This window comes from Schistocerca americana, chromosome 4 (assembly GCF_021461395.2).
Source record: "Schistocerca americana isolate TAMUIC-IGC-003095 chromosome 4, iqSchAmer2.1, whole genome shotgun sequence".
NCBI lineage: Eukaryota > Metazoa > Arthropoda > Insecta > Orthoptera > Acrididae > Schistocerca > Schistocerca americana.
In genome coordinates this window covers 249,174,510-249,190,199 of record NC_060122.1, presented here as the reverse complement: position 1 = coordinate 249,190,199, position 15,690 = coordinate 249,174,510, and the positions used below count along the sequence as shown (strand labels likewise).

Below are 15,690 nucleotides of genomic sequence, written 5' to 3'. Positions count from 1 at the left end.
ACGTCTTTTTGAATTCCAGCAGATCAGTGGTAAATTTGCTAACAATATCCATAGGAGCAAATAATACTGGTAAGATTCGGTCTGACACTCATGTTGGAGTTTGCCGAAAGGCGTACATCCGAAATCCTAGTGTTTTGCATGTGGAATGGTAATTAGTACTTGAATTTTCTCATTTTGAGAGAGCTCAAGGGTGATCTGTTTAATTGTAAAAAATCATTTGACAGCCAAGATGTGTGTGTGTATATGTGTGTGCGTGTGTGTTTGTGTGTGTGTGTGTGTGTGTGTGTGTGTGTGTGTGTGTGTCAGTGTGTGTGTCAGTGTGTGCGTGTGTGTCAGTGTGTGCGCGCTACTGAAAAGTGAAGTGTTATGTACAGTTTACAGTTTCGTAGATGTAAATTCTACAGGAATGTGCTAAAAGTCACCTCCAAGACATTGTAAGTTCTGGGCTGAGGCAAAAGTTTGGACCTTCCTTTTTTGGCCGGCAACATCGAGTAGAGGTAAGGTGAGGCATTTGAGCATGTCTCACAGCTGGAATCAACCTACAGTCTGACAGTATTTATCACCTACCCAAACGCTTTAGACGAAACCTTGTTGGATACGTAAGTTGGCTTGGGAGTTCTCATAGACACCAAGATCATCTCAATTTGTAATCTATTTGGAAGCTCCAGAATGCGTACTCCACCCTGTAAAGGTAAGCATTTGTTTTGGAAACTTTAATTTAATTCAAAAATCGGGGAACAATCTTTCTTTGAACATTACCGACAATGTTAAATTTGCTGTTTCGGTATCTGTTTCCGAAACCTAATGTTTCTGAGAGACTCTAGCATTGTGGTGGTATACTCAAGTACTTGCGTTAGTCCATCCATGTTGTGGATGTGGGACAGCGGCTGACAATATAAGTAATGGAAGTTGAACACCAGAGCCGTATTTTCAGAGTATTTATTATTCAGATGACTAGTTTCAACGCTGAATTTGCGTTATCTTCAGGTCCTGTTTATCGGAATGCCTCTGTCTAATAACTTAATTGATGTAAAATATACAATACTACAGTACTTCAACATTATTTATTGATGTACACGTTAATATATATATATATATATATATATATATATATATATATATATATACCTTAAATCATAAAATGTATAAAAGTACATGAACATGAAAACAAACAGTAGGAAAATGTTTCACAGCAAATCATATGTGTGATTATTAGTATATGTGAGAAAGCTGGAATCTTCTACGGTAACCACTGATATACTTTAAACCTATGACAGCATAAAACAACACAATCTCAAACAAATGTAAATTCTGAAAAAGAGGAAAATATGAAACAGTGCCCAACTTAAAATAACTGGCATGTACAACAAACGTGATAGGTAAAAAATTGTAGAAACGGTGTAAGAGACTTAAAAAGGTAACAACGAACCCACGTGGTGCAGGTCACCAGCAAGCAAAGTAGAAATCCGTAACAACATACATAAATACGGTATTTTAGACAAACGGCCTCCAAGGAACAAAAGTAGCGAGCTGATTTGAACGCGTTGATTAATGTAAAAGACCCTAAATAATTGTGAATGCTGAAATCTCAGGTTTCACGTGCTCCATCTTATCAATACACAGTAAACAAAAAATCGTGAATGGTAAGAAAACTAAAACAAAAATAAATGTCCAAAACCATACTTTTGTGTCTAATCCAAATTTAATAAAAATCATTCTACGTAAAATGTGTTAAATATTGCCCAAATCAACGTACCAGCAGCAGTACTAGGACAGAGTGATACCGTTATATCCGGCTGCCCGTAGCTGTATCAAAAGTGGAGACCAAGTACGGAACACTATCTGGTACCCCACTAAACTCTTATGATATACGGCATACACAAAAATGCTGAGTCATATGTATAAGAGCGCATTTCCTAAGAAAGGTGTAGATGACAATAAAACGTCAAAGAATTTGGGAAGTAGTGATGGTGGAATAGACTGTCGTCATTGTCCGAAATGCAGCAGGTATCAATGTGCCTTTTCGTGTACCAGTTTTGTGGATTAATATCTAAATTTCGCTGCAGGGCCGTATCGATTGCAACCATGTGTCGCAGTTGACAATGATCAGAGACTCGGTAGCCTTCTTGTCACTAATCGTGAGTTTTTTCAGCACCAGATTCCTCCCTGTACATCAAAACGACACCGCCTTGTACTTACAGAGAAACAATAAACGGTTACACATAAAAACACAACACTCAAGCAAAGATAGAGAAGTATGCTAATATACAGTCTGTTAAGTAAGATCGTGGTCGGGTTAATCAGTAGAAAAATGTTTTTGACAAAAAACTAAAACATATACGTACACCAGATATATGAACGATAGGAAAATGCAGTTACAATTAATAATACGTCCAGCCACCCTTAGCATCGATAATTGCTTGGCATCTCCGAGGCATGCTTGAAACCAAGTTTTCCTGCAAGAGACTTCCAAGCCGTCTAATTAGCGTTGACAGCTTTTTCAAATCGAATTTTGGTTGCACTTGACGTAGTGTTACGAACGGGTTTCCCGAAAAAAGGTTAAAATTCTTTTTCCCGTTTTTCGATTCACTTAACAGACTGAGCCACGTTCTTCAAAATTCTCCACGTTTTTAAGCAATTTATAGCTCGTTACCCTTTTTAATACAAATGACTTTGATTTCCCAATACATTTAGACGCCGCGGCATGACTCATTTTCCGATCTTGGAGGTGGCTGCAGAGCAATGTAGCCCCAAAACGCGATGCGTAAGCTATACTCATGTCTCTTCTTGTGTATCTCAGCCAACAATTGAAAGTAAATTAATGCATGAGGGACAAAAGTTCACTCTATTGGGCTGTGAAAGAACTAGGGCCATGTCTTGTACCATCTGAGTGTAATGCCGGCCACGGCTAGACTTAACAGACCGTAAAAGTGGAATGAAATTCTGTCTGCATTCGCGGTGGATTAACCTCTTGCGATCTCTCAGTCAAAATATCCAGACGTTATTTTTTATGTTCTCCGTATTGGAGGTGACGTCTTGAATGTGGAGCACCATTCACTTTCCCAAACTGGGTGAATCATGTCACAAACGTCATACATCGCTTGTACAACTACAATTTTATGATTATCTGCTCTTGTTGTTAGAGCCAAATGAAATGTTTCATTATAATTTCTCCACACGTAATGCGTTAGAGACAATGTCTTATCTCATAGATGATAAATTTCAGCGTCCGCTACCATCAAGGAATTAGCTCACAATAGCGCATACTGAATGAGTCAGTAGTAAAGGCTGCTTTTCGACAGGGCAATGAAACTCTTGTTTGATACCTGCTGCCGAAACCACCACGGCCATGAAATTCCCGCTGAAGTCGCGAAAACAATCCGCCCGGTACACTGTTTGGACAGTTAATATTTACTAAACAGCGTACAAGGTTACGATTGTATATATAAGCCACGTTCGGCCGCCAAACGCCACACGGTGTTGCTAGCTGCGGACCACACCATGGCTAAACTGCTGGTGAGTGCCTCCGCGTCTTCGCCACGCATATAAGAATAAGATTTCGTTGCCATCATTGTCAACACTTCGCGTGGATTTACTTACTGGGCACTGAGTAGAGGCTGTAATGGAGACGAATCTCGAGTGGCTTGTGGCGTCGGGAGATGATATCGTCATCATCTTATCGTTTCAAGAGCGTTAAAATTATCGTTTCATTCCGATGAACTTATTTTTAGATTTACTTTGTAACTGTCTGACGCTACTTATGAGCGTCTTCTGCTGCTGATGCATAGCTACTGATCATCAGCTTACAATAATTATTGGTCTAAACCACACCTTAACTTACAAAAAGAAAGCTTTATCCTCTTAATATCTGAACAAAATTCTGTTTGGAAGAAAATTGGAAAAATCATATTGGGTAACTAGTAACGAAGTATTTAAGGGTACGTATGGTCAATTCTAACATGTGTTATACCTCTCAGGTGTAATTGGGTATGCCTCACGTTTGCAACCAGAGGCATTTGAGAAATAAAAAGCTGACAACATTCAATTTGAAAATGAAAATTATTTAACATATCGGTGATGCATTGATAGGATTTACATTGTTAAAAATAAAAAAAGTGATGGGATACAATTCAAATAACTGTATATTACAAAATATAGCCGTATTCGCGAAATTCTTGGGATGAATTTATTCTCTTTTATACACACAGAAGATCGTTAGTTACAGTTACAGCACAAGAATATTGTCTCTTCCCTAAAATTTGGTCTTGCGGCTGTAATGTCCGGATAATGACGTACTGCATCAGTTCAAGCGGAACCGGTCTAGTTGGGCCCTAATGCTTCTTGCGTAGTTGTTCTGTCTCTGCACTGACCGAATGCCTACTTCTCCTTATTTCTCATGCCTTTTTCCTACTTACAAAGTGGTACTGCTGTTCTAAACTTCAATTATGGTAGACAACTATTTTTATTATCGCTAATTTTGGAACTGTCACTGTCCTTCTCCGCAAGATGTACTTAACTTTCAAATTGTCATTTTCATTTCGTGGAGCATATATTTTGGATGATGCATCGCTAATAAAATAAAACCTTCAAAGTATTAACAGTGAAAAGTAATCAGCCAAAAATGCTAAGTTCGACTGTTCATTTGAATTATTGGAAACTTGTAATAAATTGAAGTATATGGTGCTTTGAAAAAAACGGAATATTTTATTTCATTTCACATAATTTCATCTCTTTCATGTGCCTATGAAGACACATAAATGCCCGCTTGTGATTACTTTAAACAAATAATTTTTTTGGAATTAACTTTCACGTGCAATTAGTTTATTACATCAATATGTGATTTACTTCATGTCATAGGTATTATAAGTAAATAAATATTTTTCAGAACTGAACTTCGCTCTGTATCTAGCAATAATCGTCCAAACAATTACGATAACTCCTCGTTTGCATGTGTGTGTTTGTGTTTGTGTGTGTGTGCGTGTGTGTGTGTGTGTGTGTGTGTGTGTGTGTGTGTTCGTAGCAAGCAACTGCGCGAACGGCAAGTCGCTCTAGGAGTACCCAAAACACTCAGGAGACAGTAAAATGTATCATAAGCGCTGGTAACATCGCGTAGAAACTGCACCCACACTCACTGGCACTGAAAACCAATTAACCTTCCATCCGTTAGAGTCGCTTCGGTATGATGCGGATTCTCAACGAACGTCATTAAGGGATTAAGTATCAGCTGATACTGAAAAATGTAAGCGCACTAAAACATACCTCCGCGTCAGTACAAGTTTTAGTAATGACACAAAGCATCATTTGCGGAATATAAGAGGGACATTTTGTCAGTGCTTAGGAAGGAAAGCATTTGGAGTACTATGGGAAAAAGAATGCTGTTGCAGAGGTGAATAAGACTGACAGTTAACGGCCTAGAATTTATTCCGTGTGTCTGTTTGGGACAGGTAGGGAATACATTTTAAGACCACGTTCCCACACATTGACCTCTCAATGAGAAGCACTTTTCGAATTGCTGTCTCAGTAGTTTGTCAGTGTACTACTAAAGTTTTGATGAAAAGTACAAATGTGTGTATGTGTGTGTGTGTCTGTTTGTAATACACAGTGTGTGTGTGTGTGTGTGTGTGTGTGTGAGAGAGAGAGAGAGAGAGAGAGAGAGAGGGCAGGGATAAAGAGAGAAAGTGGAAGCTGCATATTGCGAGTAAAAAAAATTCACATTGAATCTATATATTTTGTAGCACTAGTTTTACGATCACTGATCTTGGATGTTGTCTATAATATTACACACCATCTGTATCTAAACTTCAACATAACTCGGCAAACCTGAAGATGATCAGAGAAACGAAACCGGTCGTAACACGTACCGAGCGAGGCGGCGCAGTGGTTAGCACGCTGGACTCGCATTCTGGAGGACGACTGTTCAAACCTGAGTCCACATTCAGGATTTCCGTGATTTTTCTAAATCGCTCCAGGCAAATGCCCCGATGGTTCATTTGAAAGAATACGGCCAGTTTCTCTCCTCTTATTAACCCAATCCGAGATTGTGCTCCGTCTCTAATGACCTCAATGTCGACGCGGCGTTAAACCCTATCTTTTTTCTTTCCTTCAGTCATACCACAATACCTGTCCAAAAGTAAAGCTGACAAGGTTTTCATACTCATTAAAAAGTGTTTCGGATAAGGAGTTTTCCTCTGTAACTTACTAGTTAATAAATGAAAGGAATATTTATTTAGACAGGTAACATAAGAAATGTTGCTCTATCTCCCGAGTGACGAAATTGTTTATTTCGTTATTTTCCAGGGAGTTGCTGCAAGAAACTTTAATTTTTGTTACATAAAACATTATTGTTTCGCAAAATGCAGTTGCTGTATTGAAAACGCATACAGATTAACTTAATTCTAATTTCCACCAATCTACGTTATCGAGGTAGAAACGTTCATAGTTTTAAGAGGGGATGCAACATGTTGCACTTTATTGGCTGCTTTCAGAAGGATGCTTTGATATCGAAATGTTCATTTAAGTGAAATGTCAAAACGAGTGCCCATTTTCCTTGCATCATAAGTCGCTACTCTTTCTAAATGACCTACAGACGAGAAGCAAAATTTATGATATCAAGAACGAAAATCTTCCTCGATGCATTTTTCAAAGTAATCTAGGATTAATTATTCCACGTTGCAGACAGAACCTTTTTTTTCATGCATGCCATTGGGCGACGTGCGTTATGTACAGTAGTGTAAGGATATGTTCTACAATCTAACCGACTTCCAACAGCTCATCGAGCTTATTATTTAGTAAGTTGCAGAGGTAAACACCTTATCTGAAACATCTTGGAGATACGTACCGCGCACAACAAGAATTACTGTCGGAGACTCTTACCGAGCATTCACGGGGTTATTATTTGATGTAAGACACTTACTGTTTTTCTTCAATGAAATCTTTCTCGATAATTCTATGAGAATTTCGTCCACTCCACGAGCCGTGTTGTGACTTTGGCCTCTCGGTACCCTTTCAAATACGATATCTTCAGCCTCAAATTGATATTTCCTCTCCCCTCTCCATAATATTGTCTTAATGTTTGCTTCATTTGTATAACCCTTCTATATATTCTTTCCACCTTTCAGACTTACATTATCTGATTGATACTGCGTTGCCATCTGAACTCTTTAGTACCGGTGTTGGTACAGCTGCTTCTTCTTTCTCTAAAGATTTCTTGTATTTCCCTATAGGCTTCATCTATCGTTCCCGAAGACATGCATTTTCTTATGTCTATTCCCGCTCTGCACCTTTGCATTGCCAGTCTCATATTTAAACGTCTGTATTTCGTTTTGCATGATTTACTGGATAGGTTTTTACATTTTCTCCTTTCGCCGATTAAAATATATGTCTCGGGACTTAACATCTGAGGTCATGAGTCCCCTAGAACTTAGAACAACGTAACTCTAACTGACCTAAGGACATCACACTTATTCATGCCCGAGGCAGGATTCGAACCTGCGACCGTAGCAGTCGCGCGGTTCCGAACTGAAGCGCCTAGAACCGCTCGGCCACCGCGGCAGGATTTGTACTTCGTTCTTGCCTCTCTTGCCTCTCTATAAAGGTGCTTCTATGCTCTCTTCACAATCCGTCGCTCAAAGTTACTCATTCGTCGTTTGCTTTAAGCCTTTTCAAAGATGCAGTCCGTTCATTATAATGCTTTCTTTGGAAATCTCAGCTACACCCGGCTGTTGTGACTTACACGTCAAGTCTCTCTAGTTTTCTGCTCAGAAATTTCTTCCGATTTAAAGTGAATTTCACAACCAATAAAGGATTGTCATATGTTTCTCAGTTTCAAATATTGTTTCGAAATCTCTGCCTTACCGTTATGCCGGGTGATTCCGTGAAGATGTTACAAACTTTCAGGGATGATAGTAAAAGGTAAATGTACCAGTTTGTGGTAAGGAGCCCTGGTCTGGAAACGACCTTGTCGAAAGTTACAATCGATAATCGTAATGATAACTCTGATAGTGGACCTCTTCTACTGCAAATTCTTTGGTTAATTGGTTGATCTGGGAGGGGGGGGGGATGGGTGCAGGGTGGAGGAGGACCAAACAGGGTGGCTATCGACCCCTTCGGACTAGGGAAGTATGGGGAAGGGAGTCTGCCGTGCCCTTTCGAAGGAACTATCCCGGCATTTGCCTGAAGCGATTTAGGGAAGTCACGGAAAACCTAAATCAGGATGACCAGACGGGGGTTTGAATTTTCGTCCTACCGAATGGGAATCCAATATGGTAATCACTGTGCCACCTTGCTCGGAGCAACTGCTTTGCTTTTCATGTTTTGGGACGAGGTGTTACGGAACAAAACAAGGAAGAATTATCTATTGAACATGGGATCTAAATGAATTCCCTAAGAGCTGTTGATGATGATGATGTTTGGTTTATGGGGCGCTGAACTGTGCGGTCATTAGCGGCCGTACAAAATCCAAATTTTTACACTGTCCAGTTTTTTCCCACAGCCCAATCTAGCCACTGTGACAAACGATGATCATGAGGATAAAATGATGGGGACAACACAAACACCCAGTCCGCGGGCAGAGAGAATCCCTAACCCGGCCAGGAATCGAACCCAGGGGTCCCGTGACCCAGGGGCAGCAATGCTAGCCACTAGACCACGAGCTGCGGACCCTAAGAGCTGTGAACACTTGTTCAGTAGTAGAGATAAGTTTCACATTAGTGAAGATGAACTAGTGCTCTTAGATCTTAACTTATGCACTTTAGAGGCCATGTTTACTGGACTCTTTTGTTTTGATCCATAATTCCTCCTCCCAAAATTGGAAAAGTAAAGAGCTTGCAGTAGAGAAGATGTACTATCAAATGCATTAGGACGACTCTTGCTTGTAACTTTCGATTCGGTCGTATTTGGACCTGGTCCCTTATCCCAGGTTCATAATTTTACCCTACTGCATCATCGCCGAAATAATGTAACGTCATCACGGAATCATACTGTGCAATTTATTAAAAGCTTCCGGTGTCCCCAGGTGTTAAACTTGTATATGGCTCATTTGGTGATTCTAAAATGATCAGTAGTGATTTAACTGTTCTCCGTGAAGAGTTCTACTAGACTGCTTCCCCTTTCATTACCAGCCCATGTATTCCTACTATTTCAACTTGTCTTCCTTTTCCTACAATTAATTTACACTCCTCCATCACTATCATAATTTCATCTCCCTTAACAATCCAAATAATTTATTCTACCTCATCTATTATTTCAGCCTCTTCATGATCTGCGGACCTGGTAGAGAAATAAACTTGTGCTATAAGGAAGGGCCGGTCGGTGTGGCCGAGCGGTTCTTGGCGCTTCAGTCTGGAACCGCGCAACCACTACGGTCGCAGGTTCGAATCATGGGCATGGATGTGTGTGATGTCCTTAGGTTAGTTAGGTTTAAGTAGGTCTAAGTTCTAGGGGAGTGATGACCTCAGCTGTTAAGTCCCATAGTGCTCCGAGCCATTTTTTTTATAAGGAAGGGTGTTGCCTTTTTCCTTATTTTGGCTGCGGTAATCCATTAAATATGCTGTTTACTCACATTCCTATTTTCTTATTCATTAATAATCCGCTCCTGCAGTACCCTGTACGGGACATATAATATCGTACTGTTAGGCTGCAGCGGATGTCTGTCATAGGAGCCCCCTCCACACCCCCACACCCCGCGTCTTGGCTGGTCATGGGGCTCAGTTCAGAGGAGATTCACCACTGAAGGCAAGTGTACTCCAATCAATGAGACTCCAGGCCGAGAACGTGTCTGGAGACACTCCGTACGGCAGTGAGATACCAACCTGACTGTCGCCTGCCATATGGACCAGCAACCAGGATTGATGGCCAAGGAATTTGGCATGATATCCCCCAGCAAATCTGACATTGCTGTTGATGATGGAAGGATGACTAATGAAAAATCAAGACTTTTCGTAGGATTTATTGACCAGTTAAAAGCCTCTTAGAATGTAAAATGGTGCGATATGATTGAAATTCTAAGAAAAATAGGGTTAAGTTATGGGGAAAAACGGTTAATGCATAATATGCCCAACTACCAAGCGGGAACATTACAGAGTGGAAATCCAAGAACAGATTGAAAAGGGCATTAGACAGCGATGTAGTCTTTCACCCCTACTGTTCAATCTGCACACTGAGGAAGCAATTATGAAAATAAAAGAAAGGTTCAGAAGTGGAATAAAGGTGAAAGGATATCAATGAGACGATTCGATGATGACGTTGGTATCGTGAGTAAAAGTGAAGATGAATTACATGATCTGCAGAACGGATTTAACTGTCTAATGAGTTCATACTATGGATTGAGAGGAAACCCAAGAAAGACGAAGGTAGTGAGAATAGTAGAAATGAGAACAGCGAGAAACTTTCCATCAGGATTGATGGTCACAAATCAGATGGAGTTAAGGAATTCTGATACATAGGCTGCAAAATAACCAATGACGGACAGAGCAAGGAGGACATCAAAAGGAGACTAGCAATGGCAAAAAGAGCAATCCTGGTCAAGAGAAATCAACTAATATCAAATATCGGCCTTAATTTGAGATAGCTATTTCTGACAATGTACGTCTGCAACTTCGAAATTTGTCATGAGGTCTTAAGCGACCAAACTGCTGATGTCATCGGTCCTTAAACTTACACACTACTTAATCTAACTTAAACAAACTTATGCTAAGGACGACACACACACGCCCATGCCCGAGGGAGGACTCGAAACTCCGACTGGGGAAGCCGCGCGGAGCGTGACAAGACGCTCTAGACCGCGCGGCCACCCCATGTTACTGTACATCTAGAGTACAGCATTCTATGATAGTGAAACATGGACTGTGGGAAAACTGGAACGGAAGAGAATCGAAGCACTTGAGATGTGGTGCTACAGACGAATGTTGAAAATTAGGTGGACTGATAAGGTAAGGAATGAGGAGGTTCTGCGCAGAATCGGAGAGGAAAGGAATATGTGGAAAACACTGATAAGGAGAAGGGGCAGGATGATAGGACATCTCTTAAGACATGAGGGAACGACTTTCATGGACTAGAGGGAGCTGTAGCGGGCAAAAAACGTAGAGAAGATTGGAATACATCTAGCAACTAATTGAGGACATAGGTTGCAAGTGCTACTCTGAGACGAAGAGGTTAGCACAGGAGAGGAATTCGTGGTGAGCCACATCAAACCAATCAGAAGAAAGAAGAAAAAGAAATCCCCCAGGACCACATGGAACAAATATATCAATCAATACCAAGCAGAATAAATGCCTGCATAAGGCCCAGTGTTGGAGCACCGTGTTATTGACTTCTTCAGTTTGTGCAGCACTTCCTCTTGAATAGATCATCCAGTTTTTCTGAAAGTTAATCATTGTTTGTCTGTACAAGTCAATAACATCTGCCAATTAACGTCCCATTCGGATGACTCCTTCATGGTGTGTATTTTTCTTTTGTCTTAAAGTGTCAAATCACACATAAGTGGACCCTAGTAAAGATGATCGGCTAGTCAGATCAAAATCAGTAATCAGTAATAAAACAGTAATGAAGACAATGTTTCTTATTCATTGTGACACGCAAGTGGATCTCATGTACTTCATACATTGACATAGTCACTATTCCTCTGTTGGCAGACACTGTTCACACTTCTCCTGTGTGTTGCCACCTTGGCTCATGCGCAGTTTGGCCAGGGCGGTTTCGGCCGTCCTGGCGGAGGTTTCGGGAGGCCCGGTGGTGGTGGCGGCTTTGGCCCTGGAGGAGGTGGCGGCTTTGGCCCTGGAGGAGGTGGCGGCTTCGGCCCTGGAGGAGGTGGCGGCTTCGGCCCTGGAGGAGGTGGCGGCTTCGGCCCTGGAGGAGGCGGCGGCTTTGGCCCTGGAGGAGGTGGTGGCTTCGGCCCTGGAGGAGGCCGTCCTGGTTTCGGCGGTGGCGGCTTCGGACCCGGACGCTGACGCGGTTTTGGCGGCTGAACGATGCACCTGCACCAGCTACAGCTCTCCACAAACTACTTCACTTCTTCATTTCAGCTGACTTGTGCGCAATTTAACTGTGAATAAAGCATAATAATCATCATTGTGTAAATTACTTTGTCCAAATTTCATTAAAATCAGTGTATAAGTGAGGACTGATAGTAGCTAATTGACGAGTTTGCGAGGTGGGAATGGTAAGCCATTTGTGGCAACGTATTGTAGTCAGTCCATGACCAGAAATTATATGTCTCTGTTGGTCCATTACGGCTAGGGGACATCAGCACGTACAGACTTAAAGATATTTTGTTTTATTATGAATTGACGAAACTGGTTGCTTTGAGAATAAAATAAAATATCTTAAAGTGTGCGGCTGTTGGTAAAATTTATTGATTTGAAAAGAGATTATATGTATCAGCCTAGCCAACGCCCAAAGGAGTGATCTCTTCACCACCACACTTCTATGAAATGCGGGAGAGGAGAGCTAGTAGGCTTTCCTCTCCCACCTGAGTAAGACAAGAGATATGATTGGTACGTTCACAATGCACGAAATGCGAATATGTGAGCTGCAGCACCTCGGATCCAAAACGAAACACCTGGCATGCGTTCTGCTGAACAATGTGTACTCTAGCAGTTATATGGTATGTTTAATGAATCCTAACACCAAACCAAGTGAGACTTCATATAGTCCTTCAATTAATCAATGTACTATGATTCCACATGCGTTCGTGACAATGTTCAAGAGCAAGTCACAGAGAAAAGAAGGCAGTTTTAATATATGTCTGTACCTGTTACGGGTAGGGAATGGCCATTATAACTTATCATAATTTATTCACTGCTGCTGCTGTTGCATTTACTGCAGGTAATTGTTACAGTTAGTACCTCTTCAAGGAGCAAGTCGTTGTCCTTTAGAGTCCATCGGGTTATGTGATGATAAATGTATTCTATTTTTTTTTTTTTTTACTGAGGTTAGAACCAGGATTTCAACCTCAAATCCCTGTCCCATAGGCATTTTTTTCTCTGCCTTCGAATCTGTCTCTGCCGATGCCGGTTGAGTCCTTGCCAGCTTTGCACCACTCTAAGAAAAATGCTGTCGCCAAACAGTGAATGATAAATTACTCAGATATTCGAAATCCTTTCCATCATAGCTAGTAGAAAGAAAGAACTGCGGATGGAACTAGCAAACATTTCATGAAACATCCAGTCGTATGGCGGAAATTTGGAAATGAGTGTTAAATGACAGTCACGAACGATACTGCACTATAGACTTGTAACAGGTGTGTCCAGGAGCCACACAATATTGCAGCAATGCTCGACATGGATTTTTCAAGTCCTGGGGGAGACATGGGGCAACTATAACTCACAAATTTTGTTACAAGAAAACTTTTAGGACGACTGTGTTTTGAAGCATGAAGGGAAGGACGTTAATAGTAACGGAAGTTGTTAATAAATAATGTGATTGGCAGAACTAAAAACCTGGGCTATCCAATGAAAAGTAAGAACGTACACACAGACACACAGCATAAATTTTTGCTGTATGTCAGACGAGAGAGGAGATTTCTGTACAATGTTACTGCAGGTAATGAATCCAGTCTGCCACGACAGTAACCCACACACAAGCAACAGCAGATACTACTGTCTCGACTGCTGAATGTCAGACATCCCTAAATGGTATAACGCACTCATCATTAGGTGGTAGTGGCACACACTATGGAACGCCTGTAAAAATCCACCTCACAGTCAAGTAACGTTCAAGAAAGTGACCTTGACATTATCATTAACAGAACGGCCATCTTACTGTTTTTAAATTCTGGCTTTAATTGGAAAGTTTTTGTTTGTTGTGGTTTTAAGCGCTTCAGAGTGAGGGATCAGGTAATTTGAAAAGGCTAACTGTAGTCATTATAGTCGATGTTATAACTGAATAATTTATGTTGTAGTAGCAAAAGCAATGACGGTAGATAGTAATAACACTCCAGCAGCTGGTAGCCGTAACCTTTTAATATTACCAATTACAAATTAAACACTTTATATTACCAATTACAAATTAAACACTTTAATGCATAACTCTGATTGGTATCGGTGACTGCACTGTGTTACACTTAAGTGCACTACTTTAGATTAACTGAAATTAGGTTTCCAAAACAATAAGATGTGACCCCAAAGTCCTCAAACAAAGTGAACTGGTAGGGAACTGGCATCTGGGAGTAGTAAGGTGCTGAGCAAAAACAGAACAATATTAAAAGTGAAATTCTTTATTGTTTATCCCAGAGGGCGATTTTTGAATTACAAAACAAATGATATCACTTCGTCAGAGGAGCTAAGTTTGAAAAAATCGTTGAATAAGAGGAACCAAAATTAAGTGATACGTTAATGAAGCAATCTCTTACACCAAGTAAAATCAGTCCTCAGATAGGAAAATTAGCATTAAAATTTTAAAACTTTACTTACTCGGATGGGAATCAGCAAAAGGAATTACTATTTCGTTGATATGCATATAAAATAAGGTACTTGTCTGTGAAGCATACTTTAACACCACCAAACAGAATTTCAAAAAAGTTCACACACACACACACACACACACACACACACACACACACACAAAGCATATAACATTACATTAACAGCAACGAAACAACATAAGGGAAACGTCGGTTTCACTAATATGCATAATCAAAGCAATCAGAGAATTTTAACTAATGTATACCTCTGCGAAGGAGACTTTTGCCTTTTCACTCTTTCGCACAGAGCTGTGAAGCAACCAGTTTCACTAATATACATAATCATACAAAGAGAAAAATGTAACATGTACGCATCTGTGAACCAGACTGAGGGGTTTGCCACGTCCTTTTATGAGCAACGAAATCTCAGGCAATCGAAAGGCCTGACGAATACAAAATAGGGATATAAGGTAACGAATCGGTTTCGGCTGAGCTCCTAGACACACCATTCAGTGTATGATACCTGGCACTATTGGCAAATTTCGGATTTATAGACCGTTTTCGATTGCTCTCTGGAAAGAAACAACTGCAAGTTGGGATTACTGACAAACAGAAATAATACTTTAGAAGAGGCAGCGTAAAATTGTACCTACATGTGCCAACGTGTCTTTTTTTTTTGTGTGTTATTTCATACCACCACATTTCACATGAGGGGGGATGGAGGGAGATTGTTCGTGGTACAACCAACCCACTCTCGAACCAAATGGCAAAAAAATTAGATGAAGAAAACCGGAAGGCGAGGTATTTATAAGTAATTTAAAACTGTATAAAGCTGAAAATAAAATGGAAGTTTTCATATATACAATAAATGTGATTTCTTACACTCGTAGTTAAGAACAGCAATAATAAAAGGTAAAACGAAACACAATAAGAGCACATTCAAAAACACTGAGAATTAAAAGCAGTATTTTCCTGGCTCTCAAAACTGGAAGTGCCTGCCCTGGGGAAGGGAAGCGGGGGTCTGTTGTTGAAGAGGAAAACGTTGGTCGGTGAGGACAGTCGGAATGTGGTGGTATAAGGATGGAGGACTGGTGGATAGTATCAATGGGGTAGGAGTGGCCATTGGGACAGAAGATGGGGTGGAGCAGAGGGGGTATTGGTGAGGTTGAAAGTTGATAGGGAAAGGTCAGGAGGGTAAGAAAGGCAGTTGGGGAAAAAGGAAGTAAGGGAATATGGGGAATTGGTGTTGTTAGTGGTGACAAAGGATGGGTGATTAGAGAGGAAGGTCGCAA

General features: G+C 40.7%; 1 protein-coding gene across 3 annotated transcripts in view; it reads left to right on the top strand.

Annotated features, from left to right (window-relative positions):
• The window catches only part of LOC124613893 (glycine-rich protein 23-like), an 89,546-nt gene extending 77,480 nt beyond the window's left edge, over positions 1–12,066 (top strand). For 2 of the 3 annotated variants that reach the window (XM_047142634.1, XM_047142633.1), the window contains exon 2: positions 11,631–12,066. In XM_047142634.1, coding sequence (XP_046998590.1) covers positions 11,631–11,945 — 315 coding nt within the window. In that variant the 3' untranslated portion in view covers positions 11,946–12,066. Of the gene's footprint in view, positions 1–3,488; positions 3,517–11,630 lie in introns of those variants that run through there. The other variant, XM_047142635.1, reaches the window with a different exon arrangement.
• Positions 12,067–15,690: the final 3,624 nt, after the last annotated feature.